The sequence below is a fragment of the Ambystoma mexicanum genome, chromosome 3q, assembly GCF_040938575.1.
Source record: "Ambystoma mexicanum isolate Mex_15411 chromosome 3q, UKY_AmexF1_1, whole genome shotgun sequence".
Lineage (NCBI taxonomy): Eukaryota > Metazoa > Chordata > Amphibia > Caudata > Ambystomatidae > Ambystoma > Ambystoma mexicanum.
The window spans coordinates 1,136,423,927-1,136,439,221 of NC_090926.1; the positions used below are offsets into that span (position 1 = coordinate 1,136,423,927).

Here is a 15,295-nt window from a genome sequence, read left to right on the forward strand (position 1 = left end):
AACTACAGAATCATCAAGAGCAATAAATCAGGACTTCTCTATCTTCTTGCAGACTAAAAAGAAGAAAACTGAAAATCAAAAGCTTGACAAATTTGGCATGGAAAAAGTGGGTAATTATGCTATAACATCAGTAAATAAAAGCTGCGCCTTAAATGCAAATTGCACCAACACCAGCCCCAAGAAAGGGGGAAAAACTAATTTTCAGCTTCAAATGGAAGCAACAAAACCAAAAGGAAGCTAAAAAAAAAATACAAGAACAGTCCTCTTGGTTACTAATGACGACTCCCAAATGTCTCAAGATTTGATGGAATTGCAGTCAGAGTCGAAATTGGCAGTGCCATCTCTGACATCACAGGAGCTTCATAAACAACCACAAAAAACGAGTACCACCAGAGGCCCATTGGATACCACGACAGAGGTCAACGACTCACCAATATTCTTGACCCTTTCTGAAAAGAGATTGAGAGCCATTGAGACAGACCTGGTCGGAGATAAAGGAATAGATAAGTCATCTATCTCTGTCCGTATATCGAACAGACAATCACCATATCAGGATGAACGCAGAAAACAAGGAAGCAGGGACATGCCCTTAAAGGTACAAGCACTGACTCTTCCTAGGTCAAGACAAACATATAATGAGTCGGTGATGACGATGAAAACTAATCACCCAGAAGAAAAGATTAGTATGGGTTCACAAAAAAGAAGTGGAGACTTGAAGAAATCATACAATCAAGACAAACATCCTCGTTCTATAAGACCTTCGAGCTCGAACAGGAAAAGAACCAGTCAAAGATTGCTCAAACTGGAGAGAATTTTGAATAAGGGAGACGACCTAATATTGAATAGATCACGGTCATGTCTCTATTCCATTACATTCCACATTTGCGGCAAATTCACTCAAGTGATTTAAAAATAATTTAATTTGGGGATGATTACCGTACAGTATCTACCTTCATATTCCATCACCAGTGGTAAATAGAATGTTGCTGGATGAAACTAATGCTTGGTTTTGATTTAACAACGATTAGGACCATTGAAGACCGGGAATTTCTCTCACGGGGAATTGATGAGACAGCTGGGGGCCCAAAGACAGCTTTAGAGGAGCCCAGTACTGTACCGCTGTCCAAGGAAGAGGAGTCAGAAAAAGAAAGAGAATCCCAAACCTTTAAAGACCCGTTGAATATTGGCTGCATACCTAAAGAGCCAAGACCCACTTTCAGCATTACATTCAAACCAGATTGTCGATTGAATAACATAAATGAGCCAAACATCCATCTCATAGACTAAGAAAAGGAGGAGCAAACAAATTGGTCATGGATCCCGGAAGCTTTAGCTCAACAATCTCGTGCATAGCCACGCATGCAAGAGTTTCCGAGCGCACAAAACTACCATGAGCACAACGCATTAAATTATGAGACTACCCTCGTCAAAATGGCTTCCTGGAACACAAGGGGTTTCATGCATTTGACCGCTCTGACTGATGTAAATCTGGGAGACTGTGGCCTCTTATGTTTGCAGGAAACATGGCTAAGGGAGAAACCATGTTTGGACGGATAGGAAATAATAGTATCGACCACTTTGGTGGGGCCCAAAGTATGCCCTACATCTGGCCTGTTAACAGCAATTAGATCTGGAAGCATTCTGAACTATGAAACAACCATCTATTCAAATTTTTTCACCCAAGAACTTTTAATAAACTGGAACCACCAGGGGCCTTTTGAAGTTCAAGAAAAGCAGAGTTTGCTACTAGTGATAAACCTCTATTGGAATCTTCAGTGGTCACTAACGAAGAATTTTTTGAAATGGCCTCAAATCTAATCGATGTTGCATATATTCAACAGTGTGCCAATTATATCATCATCTGCGGAGACCTCAACGTGAGCATCCTAAAAGGAGTAAGCGGAAAGATCTTTGAGATAGGAACCTTATGGGTCTCTCTTATGAATTCACGTGATTTACACATCTTAAAGATGAAAGAAAAGAAGTGCAAACTCCCCATACCAACTTGGGAAAGAGGTTCCCAAAACGTAGATATTCATTATGTGTTTGCATTGCAAGATCTTTTTCACAGGAGAAACTCATTTAAAGTAATCCAGACAGAAACAGCGATCACAACTTGCTGTGTACAACTTGTAGTATGGCGGGAAGGCAGACGCGAGAGAAAATTAAGGCCTCAGTTGAGGAATTCTGATATAAAAAATGAACTCAAGGCTACATTAACAACTTTGGAGAAAAAGATGGTGACGCAAAAAACCCTATAGTAGACTATATGCCTCTACTTGAATGTCATTGACAGCAAAATCGCGGTCTAACTAAGGAGCCAACACAAAGCATTCATACATATGATGCTCTGGTAATGGAGAAAAGACAAGTGCTGAGAAAAGCCTGACGCCAGGCACGTAAAACAAACCTAAAGACATAGTAGAGGTTAACATCGTATTGAGGAAGTACAAACACTGGCTGAGAAACCACAGAGCAAAAATGTATCAGAAAGACTCAGAAGAAATGCTTTGAGTAATCTGTGGCAGATAAGCTAAAGAATTCTGGTCTTTGATTAAAATGACAACTGTCCCCAACAGTGACGGATGACAAAATAATGTCTCTGAAAAGAACTGGATCGATCATTTTTCAACGCTCTACCAAAAAACGAAACTCCACATCTCAACGTCTACAAGGAAATGTAAGCTTGACATGGGACATCCCCCATGAGGTAGACACCATTTTAGGGAAGTTACAAAAGCTAAATGCTTCAAGAGCACCGAGCACTGATGGCCTACCAACGCCATTCTGAAGCAACACCCTGAGTAATGGGCCATGTTAATCGATGAGGTCCTAGAAAAAGTCACACAAAAGGGGAGATTCCTAGCTCTTGGAAAACAGCCATTGTGGTACCAGTCTTTTAAAAATGGGAGAGAGAAAATCCAAGAAATTACAGACCTATAACATTGTTAGATGTGATCAGAAAGGTCTTCGGCTCTCTCCTCCGCCAGCATTTTCAAGACTGGACAAGAACAGCAGGCTGTAACAACCCGTTTCAAACAGGGTTTGTAAAAGATATTGGTACGGCAGCAAACATCTTCCTCCTAAGTATTCTGAAGGGAAAGATACAGGAGGTAAGACCAAGAATATTTGTGGTCTTTGTTGTTCTAGTCCAGGCTTTTGACCAGGTAGACCGAGAAAGCCTGTGGGAAAAACTGACGGCCCAGCAGTGCCCATCAACAATATTAGACCCATTAATTGCTCTCCACTTTAACACATATATGCGAGTGCGTCTAAATCGGGTGGGCACTTTATCATCAGCAATCACTAAAGCTACAGGTGTAAAACAGGGATACCCACCTGCTCCAGCTCTCTTCAACTTCTATCTGTCAGACCTTCAAACCTTTGAGCACAAAATGCGGCAGAGAAACAAAAATAAAATACATACATTACAAGTGCCTCCACCAGAATGCACCTAATGACATAAGGTCTATGATTCCTCCTTAGTTGCCCAGCGGGAACCTATGGCGTGTGAACTCTCTTCCTTCAACTATACCACAAGCTAATTTAACGTGCTCTAGAGGACACACTTTTTCAGTTCAAAGTGCCCCCTTACCTGGAACCTTCATCAGAGCTCAAATCTCTTCCCTCTCTTGGTTTAAGAAATAGCTTCAAACGTATCTTCTTTGGAATTTCGTTCATTGATGGATCAGTATTTCTATCCACCGGTCTTTTGTTGTTAAGCAAGCACTTCAATACCTTCAGGTCCGCTGCAGCATACAAGCCATTTCTAACACAGTGTAACCTAACTTATAATACATTGCAGCTGCAATACCAGTATAAAAGTAATAGTTACTTTATTACAAGCTAGTTCGAACATCACTACTCACCTATACGAAAATGATATCACTACCGCAACTATAATCAGTTATTATAGTTGTTTTGATTGTAGTGCTAGTGTAATTATTTTGTGCAGTGCTGGAGTTTAACAAGATATCTGCATGTTTTTCTTTGAAACCACAAAACAGTTGTTAGATGCTTTTTACTTTTTTTCTGAAACGCATTGCAAGGTGTCTAGATTGATTATATGTACCCCGAACTGGAAGATCTGGTACATTAGATTATGCCAGGGCATGGCCATGTGATATGAAGAATAAATCAGCCCTGAGTGTGCATGAAAAGGATGTTGCAAGTCACCTTGGAGTTCAGTAACTCTATGAAGGCACTTGTAATATATCATAAAGTAACAGTTATTTTTTCCCGTATATAACTACAATGTTATGTTACCTGAATTTCCAAAGCGCGACATACACTAAAAAGGCATCCCGTGACTAAACAAAAACCCGGAACAGTACAACTGGCAGGACAGAAATATGAGTAGCCTAAAAAAGATATGTTTTCAGAGAGCGTCTGAAGAAGAGATAGTTCTCCGTAGCCCGAGTGTGTGTGGACGATGATTCCATAATCTAGCGGCACCCACTGAGAAGGCACGACCACCGATAGGAGAATATTTAATACACGGAACATGAATAAGAGAGGTATCTTGCAAGCGAAGGGTTGAGGGGAAATATATGGACGGAATTTCAGCTGGAGATATTCTGCATCCCTAGCATAGAAAGACCTTGCTCTATGTCTCCTCAGAGTAGGAGGCAGCCATCTCCTTCGCAGAACCAAAGGTAAGTGTGTTCCCCCATTGGCCTGCCCCTTACCCCCATCCCCAAGCCCCTTTAGCACAAATTCGTACCCCTCCCTACCCAAGCCTCACTTACCTGCGCTTCTCTGACCCTTGCTGGTGCTGGGAAAAGGACTGTTCCCAGCACATCTCTGGCGCATGAGTAGCCATCCTGGCAGCCATTTTGTTTATTTCTTGTTTTTTATTCATTTCAATGGCTGCCATGGAAAGGGGAGAAGGGACTGCCCTTCTACCCTTTCCATGATGGCCATTTTGTTTCTTTATTTTCTTTTCCCATTCATTTCAACAGTCGCCTTGGAAAGGGCTGCCTGGTCCCTGGTGACCATTTGTTTCGCGTATTATTACCCCAGTACGACGTGCCGGGGTATTAATAGCAATCCAACCCTCTGGCTTGCAACTATCGCCCCAGGGGAATTACCAAACCGGTAATGCCCCCCTCCTTGGACTCTATTGCTTCAAGAGAAAGAGACAAAGGAGAGAGAGAGAGAGAGAGAGAGAGGAGAGAGAGAGAGAGAGAGAGAGAGAGAGAGAGAGAGAGAGAGAGAGAGAGAGAGAGAGAGAGAGAGAGAGAGAGAGAGAGAGAGAGAGAGAGAGAGAGAGAAGAGAGAGAGAGAGAGAGAGAGAGAGAGAGAGAGAGAGAGAGAGAGAGAGAAGAGAGAGAGAGAGAGAGAGAGAGAGAGAGAGAGAGAGAGAGAGAGAGAGAGAGAGAGAGAGAGAGAGAGAGAGAGAGAGAGAGAGAGAGAGAGAGAGAGGAGAGAGAGAGAGAGAGAGAGAGAGAGAGAGAGAGAGAGAGAGAGAGAGAGAGAGAGAGAGAGAGAGAGAGAGAGAGAGAGAGAGAGAGAGAGAGAGAGAGAGAGAGAGAGAGCTAGAGAGGCTAAAATTCAGATGAATGCCTCTGGTAAACCAACCTGACACCTGCCGATGGTCTCCTAATTAGTATGGTTGGTTTCATTGTAGAGGCATTTATACATTTAATCACACAGGCGGAGAAACATGGAACATGTGACCCTTTCTCCAACATGGCCACTGTTCAGTTTTACGTTAAGAATTGGAAATATTCACAGTGTTATTTCCATTTCATTAAGTTTCACACTATTTTGAAGGAAGAGCCTAGGTTCTATAGTCCAGTCATACACACTTTACTATACTTTTTCCTGTCTAGGCAGGATAGCTCAGGGGCAACGTGATCGCCGTGGACACGGAACTACACAGGTTCGAGCCTCGGGTCCGCACGAAGAAATCCCTGTGTATTAAGCGCATTATAAATAACCAACCGTATTATGGAGAACGCCATTTTGCAGAAGTTAGAACACAGCGTGGCATGTAGCCTCTTCTATGCGTTTAATGAGATTCCATAGGAATAGTTGGTGTTTGATAAAGCACTTTAAATCGCATTCCTATCGCTTCTAAGCACCGCCATACAAGATGTAATGATTACCAAACCTAATGCTACTGAATGAATTCGTTTCGAAACTGCACTGCGACACACGCCTACACTCACTGAACGATGATCATTAAATGCACAGAGTTAAAGATGCATATAAACATTTTTCTCAGTCAGCTGTTACAGCACACGTTTTAAGAAAGTTTGACTATTAAACATGATGGAGGAGTCGCCGGCACACTTTACGTTAGATACCTGATCTAAGACTTATTTACTGACATGACCCATTCCAATCTGTAAATGCTTATCCCAACCTGTTTTTTTTTCTTTGCATTCTGGGATATGTAGTTCCACTTTTCCCCATTATAAAACTCGGACTACAAGCCCCAGAATGCAAATAACAAACCAGGACTGGATAAACACCCACAGATTGGAATGGGTCATGTTGACAAGGATGCTAAAAGTCATTTGGGAAACCAGTTCCCAGATCCTAACAGTACTAAAATAATGCACCATTGATATAGCACACACCGCAAACTGTATTCCCTCTTGGCACTAATAAAAGGTGGAGTAATGTCTACGGTGGCCTGTCATGGTTCAATCCTTTGACCTTCAGCCAAGTCTAGAGTTGCTTCCTGTCATCAGAATGGCCCTCTATGCAACCCAGCAGTGCGTTCAATGCTTGGGTGCGTAGGACAAAAAAAACAACTGCATGTCCCAGCATGCACATAGTACTGTTGATATGGAGCCAGTTGGCCACACTAGGCAGGGCACATATTTCTGAAATACGTCAAATATCCTACTTAAGCTGTTCTTTTCGGCTATTTGCTTTTGTTCACAACTTCTAAGCTTTCACACGGACGTTTTTGGATGGCAAAATACTCTGCTTGGGCAACATTGTGGAAGTGAGCAACTCGTGAAGCCAAGGATCAAGTCTAGATGTGTGTTACAGAAAGTTGAGTGCTGCAACAGCAGGTTTCTAGTTTCCTTCTGCAGTGCAGACCAGTGTCACATGAGCAGCCGTTAGAGAACATGCTGCGTAGTTGCCATTGCCCCATGCCAATGGAGGATAGCACAGGGGCAACGTGCTGGTCTTGAAGACCACGCAGAGCAACAGAGTTTCGAATCCCGAACCGCGGGTCTGTGCTTAAAAAACAAAGTCAGGTCACGTTAATAAATAAAAATATTTTTATTTTTTTTGTTTTTAGCTGAATTAATCAACTTTTACTATTTCATTTATCACATATATAGATTACACAAATTAAACACGTTCTTACAATTGAATCAAGATTTAAAATTAAGAGAAAAAGTGAAACATAACATACAATAGGAAGAAAAAATAATTTTGAACACTTAGATGATAATTCAAAAAGAATAAATAAAGCGCAAAATAAGGCCTATTTCAATAAAACAATTTTCTCTTCAAGACATTTGGAAAAAGATTAATCTACGGAATAATAAAAAAATATAAAATATAGGCCAACAAAACTAAAAACAATCTAATCCTTAATAAGCCCCAGGGTTTAGTTCATTAATGCCCCTGTTTTTTAGTAAGTTTCTGATGTGCCCTCCAATCTTTCTTCACGTCCAGTGCATGCAAATCCCAACCCCTTGTTCTGATTTCAGATTGGAAATCTGACCCCTGTGCGTGTCTTTATTAGATATATATATATATATTTTCTCTATATATATTGTTAGGGAGAATTCTCATTGATGGCTAATTTCCCTCACCTAGCGATTCCCCCAGCAGCTTTGCTGGACTTCTGGAGTTTATTTCTTTCTCTTGGTAAGAGTGTGAGCTTTTCCCACACTCTTACCCATGTTTTGCCATGTGTCTTTTATCTGTTTTTGTGATTGTGGGCTCTGGAGTACACCACTTCAGTAGCCCCCTTTTTTTGTGTGTTACACAGCACCTTCAGTGCAGTGACACAGGGTTGTCTTTTTAGACTTCCGACTGACTCAATTTCTGGGGCTGACTACAGTACTGCAAAGGGTTACTTTGTATCCCTTTGTATCTGTACCTCCTAGAGCATTGTTTCGCTCTTTTAACATTTAGACTTGGCTGGTGGCAGTGGTATCTACCCTAACTTTTCTACCGCGATTATATTAGATAAATGTGGTATTGTTTTAGGCTATTATATTAGCCTCGAACTTAAACCCGCTTGAACAAATACTTTTTCTTTTGGCTCCAGTCGGGTTTATTCACCATTTCTTTTTGTTAAAGTCCTTCTTGTGTCTTACTTTGCGCGGCAAACCAGGTTTGCCTCCTTAGTTCACCTTCTTTAGGCAGGCTTCTGCACAGAAGCCCTCCTCCAGGCGCCTCGGTGTCTAGGTGGGCTGAATGTGAGGGAGGGGTGTAGTCACCCCCTGCACAGGTTATCCTAGGAAACCCAAGGCGCACTTTGCCATGATTGACTGAGGTGTTTGTCCGGGCTGGACAACCCCCCTGTTACGTGATTGACAGCCATGCTGTGTGAATGGGAGTTTTTCGCATAAAAGGCAGGTCTCTTGGGCTAGAAGTCAGAGAGTCGCCACTGGAACTACAAGGAACTGAAGAGAAGCGGAGAAGAAGGCGACTGCTGCAACTACCCCGTCCCGGTGAAGCCCTGCTGCAGTCCCGAGCTATCTACCCTTCGATGACCAGAGAAGATCCAGTCCGGAGTCTTCTTCCCTTGAGCTTGGTGGTGATAACCAGCTCATCTTCCACAGCCAGAGGATCCTCTTCTTGGTCGAAATCGCTGCACACTGCTGTAGTGGTCCGGAGAGCCATCGGAAAAGCCTCTCCTGTTTTTAAGGAGCGCACCTTTTATTCATCGTCTCTACTGCCGGCTTCATCCCTGTGTGGTGCAGACCCCTCCAGTCGTCCTCCTTCACATCGAAGCTCCGGGAACCGTGGGTCTGCAGGAAACCAACATGAACAACTGCCAGGGCACCAGCTTCTCCATTGAATAAGGTACTGTGTTCTGCTTGAGGAATTAGGGTGAATCCCTTTTTCTTCATCTCCAAGGCTTGCCCTTGTCGTCCCTCCTTCTTATAACTTTTGCTTCCGAACATTGACAATATCAAAGTACTCTTGGCTACGTTGAATCATGAACTGTTCGACTGTGTGATCCTCGACAACAGGCACCCGGTGTCACTTGACCCTGGCTCCGGCCCTTTGACGCTTGAATTCCTGTCTACGAGTGTTCTTCGATTCTGTCTGCCTAACTATAATATTGCCTATGATTTTTGCCTCCAACTCCCTCTGAGTATCTCATGTGCTAAGTGTGTTTTTGTCCCGGTAGCATTTCTTGCCACAGATACGCGTTTATTTAGTAGACCGAACTGTCAAAAAGTGATTGCAATCGTATTCGCGGTAACATGCCTTGTTTCCTAACACTGGTCCATTCAAACACAGGGTACTTACCTTGAGTCATACTGAACAAAGTGAATTGGTTAGTCGTAGTATATTTTTCGTGTGGTTTTGAATTTAATAGAAGTGTTGTGTTTATAACAAATGGTTTAAAAATAAATGTATATTTTTCTACCTGAAACCTTGAGTCAGTGTTTGCTTGAGTCACAGTAATTGTGGTCCCTTTGTGTAATCTCTGCTACTGCTCATATACTCTTGAGATAAGCCTGGGTGCTCCGCTACTGCTACCACTTTAACATAGTAGTACAGGCTTGTACCAAAGGTAAAACTTGTATTGCCACCTGTAGTCTTAATTGTGTGTAGTGGTCCCTGTGTAGTGGTCCCTAAGGGCACTGCACAGGATTCTGCCTAACATATAATGTAGGAAATCTGTGGGTTGGTTCCTAATACAATTCCACACTGTATCCGCACCGACTTTTACATAGTTTCCTTTTAGGACCCACCGGACAATACTGGCTACATGACATTTAGAAACCCCACCCCTTTCTCTGGATTTCAGCCCCTTCAGCCTTCACACATGAGACGGTTGCCTGAAATCAGCAAAACATCAATGTGGTCGTGGTCTTAGAAGGAGCGGATAAAGCACAATTTAAGTGTCTCTATGCAAGGAGGAATAATCAGGAGGCACTGTTTCTGAGATGTTTGCATCGCAACCCACCGCAACGCACTGCACAGTGGCGGGGTGAAGTATGACAGCCGGCCACACGCGCCCCAGTGACTCAGATCAGCTGCCTGCAGCATCACTGATTTTCAACAATTGTTGAGTGTTATCATGTCATCTGCAGAACCGGTGCGGAGTATGGGTAATTTTTGCTAATATATATCCATATAAATTCGTTTGCTTGTACCGTGCTAGCCAAGAGTTGAATAGTGTTGATCCAAAAGATAAAAAGAAAACAAGTCGATATCATAATTTATTTGCAGAATTGTGAGCTTTTGCGGTATTTCACCACTTCGTCATGCAGGGTTGGAATGAAGCCTTTGAAACACATGACAGCATTGCCGCTTAAAGAAGCCCTCCTGGAAATCCTTTTTTTGTCTGTGCCTGTCTGTGTACCTGTTTTGTAGTTTTACTCAGGGAGGCCTTCATTAAATGTTGAACTACCCCACGCATTGGTACGCTGTGTGTTACTTGCCGAAATAAGTACTTCCGCTTTCACAGTTCAGGCCTTTTGAATATGTCCCAATAAGCCAAGGACAGGGATTCCGGCGGTACTGCGCCGATGATCCCTGATAAAGGTGAGAGAAGAACCCGATTCCCTGGAGCAAAGGCTGGCCATTTTCGCTACCCCCATTGCAGTCACGCATGTTAACCCTTACTATTCAGAGATTGGTTCAAAGTGAGACTCTTTCAAATTCACTCTCATCTTTCATGCTTTGTTTGTAAGAGTACATTTCTGGCAGTAAAAAATGTTTAAAGCAATAACCCCCAGGCAGTGGCGTAGCTATGGGGGGGGCTTGGGAGGGTCTGCCCCCCCTCTAAAGTCCTGGGGCTCCCCTTACACCCTTGCTATCTCAGCTGGGCACTGTTTTCTCTCCAACGCATGCATCTGTTCCTGAGGAAGCAACGTTTAGCAAAGGAAGGGCGTTTGGCATGGTGCATCTGGTCAGGGGAGCCGACTTATGAATTTCCCGGGGGGTGCCCAAATATAGGAAGTGACATCACCAGCAGTTATATGACCGTATTTGCACGCAGTCGCCAAGTTGGTGCGAGGGGACTGGGGGGGCGCAGAACAGTGGAAACATTGGCTAGCATGTACTGCATATACTAAAGTAAGGTGGAGGTTTAAGCCTTCCAGTTGCATTCCAGTAAGCCAACACAGCCCCTACTCCACCTCTCTGTAATCATCCAGGTTGTAGTAGCCATCAAAAGGCAAAGCAACACAACTAGGATGGGAGAAGGAAATGCCATCCCATCCTGTGAGTGTGTCAAACTTCAGAGCAAAGACTGGGCGTGTGCCTCCTACCTTGGAGCACAATCTCACTAATTTGGTGCAAATCTCACAAGTGGGTGCATGGGAATCCCATGCGTGTGTGTGGGCTGCAGACCCCGGATCACATGCTCACTTCTCCAGTGTGAAACTCTGGCCAAGGCCCTTTGTGCAAGCATTCAGGATGGGTCTCACACCTATAAAGAGTGTGATATATTGAGTGGGCCCCTCACTCCTTGGAGCATAGTATACCCGTTGCTTGTAATCTCACAACTGAACGTACAGTTTCACTCTTGGTCATCTCAGTGACCCCATGTATATTAAAGGAGTCAATCTCCCATCTGGGAAGACAATTATATTTCTGTTAAAACACTCTGAATGTTCACTCCAGTTTTCTCGATCCATACCATATTCATTCATTGTGTGTGCAGGGGTGATAACGTGTGTCTGAGAGAGCTCATTATTTCATTCAGGAGAGATAAAGGGGTAACAGCCCCCTGTATGTGGAATCAGGCTCATTTTGCCCCATGGCCCCTCACTCCAGAATGAGTGAGCAGGTTTTAAGACGCTGCTGATTCTGCTATCCTACAGGCTCGGGCCTTCTATCCCTTGCCGCATCAAGGCTTCCAACATTTTGAGCCGCAGTTTATGTACAGCAGGCAGCTCGGGACATGCTTGTTGCCAATTGAATGTAGTCAGATTTACTATTTAGACACTGGGAGAGTGCCATGAACCCACATTGGTGGTGAAGAAGCACTCAATATACAGAACACAATGGTATAGTGTTGAAGTCCTGCTGAGAAATGACAATTCGGTCTATTTAAATGTAAAGCAGAGTGACTGAGAAGTACACGCACGGTGCCATTAAAAATAATGCAGCTGTGGTGGGTGGAAGTGCTGCTTCAGTGGCATCAAGAGTATGCTATTCCCTGCGGGGTAGTGTTGGTCATTTCCTATTGAAGTATAGCAGTCCTATTGAGAAGTGCCATTAAAAGTGAAGCTGTCCAGTAGGCTGGCTCAGTGCTGCCCCATAAAAGGTGTAGAAGCTTCTGTGATAAGTGGCAGTACCGTCCCAATGGTTTATTGAATAGTGCTGCTACATTCTGAGTAATTCCATCCCTTTAAATATATTAGCTCTTGTATAACTACGACAGTGTCGAGTTATTCTGATGATGAAGATGATGTTAGACTTGCTCAATAGTTCTTGTTCTGTATCATTAAATGTACTTTAGATCTTCAGAGTCTCGGGAGGATAGCTCAGGGGTACTGTTACTGTCTCTTTCAAAATATAGAAGCCCTTTAGCTCTGCACCATTAGGCCCTGCAAGTACTGTCCCATTGAATGCTATTACACTGAACAAGGTCAACAGTACGGCAAGGTCCATACTGGGTTCCATGTGATAATTCTGCATTTTGAAGAACAAATACAAAAAAGACCGATTTATTTCAGCCGGTTTGGCTGGTCTTCAAAAGGCCGAATTATCACATTCAACTGCCCCCCCACACCGCTACCCCACCAAGAGGGTGATCCCACCTCACCCCACCCTCTACCACGCTATTACCTTCCTTACAATTCAGGGGAGTTACCTCCCTCAACGCCTCCGTTCCCCGCCCATAGCATTCACCCTCACCACGTGCACAGTCCGAGACATGCAAAAAGTCTCATTTGCCCTCTCCCTGCCACCTCCCTCCGCAGATGCAATGCAAGAGGGGTGCACAGTTGCAAAAATACATCCAACCCAAAAAGATTTTTAGAAATTGAGGGACAGACTTGCTTTGCATCTGTGCCTCCATTTCTAAAAATTGTTTTGGGTTGGGTATACTTCTACATCTGTGCACCCCTCTTGCCAAGAGGGGGGTGCCCAGATGTAGAAATACACCAAACCCATAACGATTTTTAGAAATTCAGGCACAGACTTGCTTTGCATCTGTGCCTCCATTTCTAAAAATCGTTTTGGGTTGGGTGTACTTCTACATCCGTGCACCCGGGTGCACAGATGTAGAAGTACACCCAACCCAAAACGATTTTTAGAAATTGAGAGACAGATGCAAAACAGGAGCCTCGTGTTTTGCGAGCCTTGTGCTTTGCATCCCTCCCTCAATTTTTAAACATCATTTTCACCTGGGCCGCCAGAGAGAGACAGTATGGATGGAACAAAGGGCCATCTATACTGCGTCTCTTCTGGGAGGGGGTGGGGGGGTTGGGTGCTCAGACCCGAATGCGACCCTGCTCTGGTGCTTTGCATGCAGCTGAACCTTCTGGAAACTCTGGGCTAAGCTGCTTGGCCATAGATACTCCAGGAACAGATAAAGTGGGAACTATCGAGTCTAAAACCGATGCGGTTTGTAAAAGAAAAACGACAAACGTATCAAAGTATTTCTCATCTCAATTTCTGTGCCTGCACCTGACAGGTTGCTAATAAAATTAACTCCACTAGAAGACCCCTTGAAGCCATGCGATACCGTGTTTCCGTGGCACCGCTTTTAAACATTGTAATTTCCCCCCCTGGTGCTTTTGCCGCATTTTTGTTTTAACTAAATATGTGTTCTGTGTTTGGGGTCGGGGATTGGGGGTGGTTGGTGGCTGGGTGATGTGGTGGGGTGTGTTAGAGAAGGATGGGGCGTGGGTGGAAACATAGCATTTAAAAAACTATTGCTGCAGAACAATGAAGAGCTGTTAAGTCACCCTGCAGCCACGATCAGCCCCTCCAATCAGGACGTAGCGCACTAAAGCGCTAATGTTGGGTCATTTGTGACTTAATGGTTTAGTGCCTACATTTTGACAGGAGGGGAGGTGCACAAAAGCAGTGTGGTAGTTGGTGTGCACAAAAGATTCTTTGCCGGAGTGCTTCTGAAGTCACACATTGTCCTTTTATAGGCGCCCCCTACTTTTGTCTGCGCCCCCCCCCCCTTACTTTTGTCTGTAGGCCCCTCTGTGCCCCTCCTAAATTTGATTCCTGGCGATGCCACTGCCCCCAGGCACTTCAGAAAATACATGTTGCTTACCCAAAAACAGCAAGACGAGTCTGCCCCCCATTGTGCGGAAACGGCTCTGGCCACAAAGGAGGAACTGGAGGCCGTCTTTTGTGCATGTCGGAGCCAGCCCTTCCCTTCATCGGAACGACCCGCTGTTGGCTGGAAGCTGCGGTACTGCCCCGAGGAGGTGGGTTGTCGGCTTGCGCTGCCCACCAGCAGCAGGAGATCAGAATCTCTCGGCGCTGTCAGCACTCATGCTTACTTTCAGGCAGAGATCAGGAGAGCCTGGGCCCTCCTCAAAGGTCTGATAACTTCACATGCTTGCTGCAGTTCTCAGCTTCCAGTTGCTTGCCTGTCGAGGCGCTGTAATAATAGCTGTCCTTACCTCGCTTTACCCGATTGTTCTCGTGAAGTTGTATAGTGGTTGTGTTTAACAGCATGGATTTGTAATATATTCTTTAAAGATGTGAACTATGTTTAATTTTGTAGTGTATTTTTTTTTTTATAATCGGTGCTTAGTGTTTTTTTTTTTTATGTTCACCTATGTGATGACACCGATGGGTGAAAATGTTTCATGTGAAGCCAAATCACCAACAAAACAAATAAACAAATAAATGGCTCTTATGGTGTTCTAATTGGATGATACTCAATAGATCCACTCCCGGCAGGGCGAAGGGCTAGGTTGCACGTGCCAGGGTTCAAACTTGCAAAGTGAAGGCCTGCCGCATTGTCAAAGGCACACACATCTGTACAAACCTAACTTAAGTAGTCCATGAGGTAGCACGAACCAAAAGTAAGCCAGAACGGCAGTTGACAAAACATTTAAAAATGAAAAGGAAAATAACCGAAAGGAGAACCAAAACCACTCTCACTACGAAAATATTAAAGTTTACTTGTACCACTCACTATCACCACCGGAGT

General features: G+C 44.0%; 1 protein-coding gene across 2 annotated transcripts in view; it reads right to left on the reverse strand.

Annotated features, from left to right (window-relative positions):
• The window catches only part of LOC138447681 (adhesion G protein-coupled receptor E1-like), a 927,425-nt gene extending 912,898 nt beyond the window's left edge, over window positions 1–14,527 (reverse strand). For both annotated transcript variants that reach the window (XM_069603948.1, XM_069603946.1), the window contains exon 1: window positions 14,405–14,527. In XM_069603948.1, coding sequence (XP_069460049.1) covers window positions 14,405–14,435 — 31 coding nt within the window. In that variant the 5' untranslated portion in view covers window positions 14,436–14,527. The remainder of the gene's footprint in view (window positions 1–14,404) is intronic.
• Window positions 14,528–15,295: the final 768 nt, after the last annotated feature.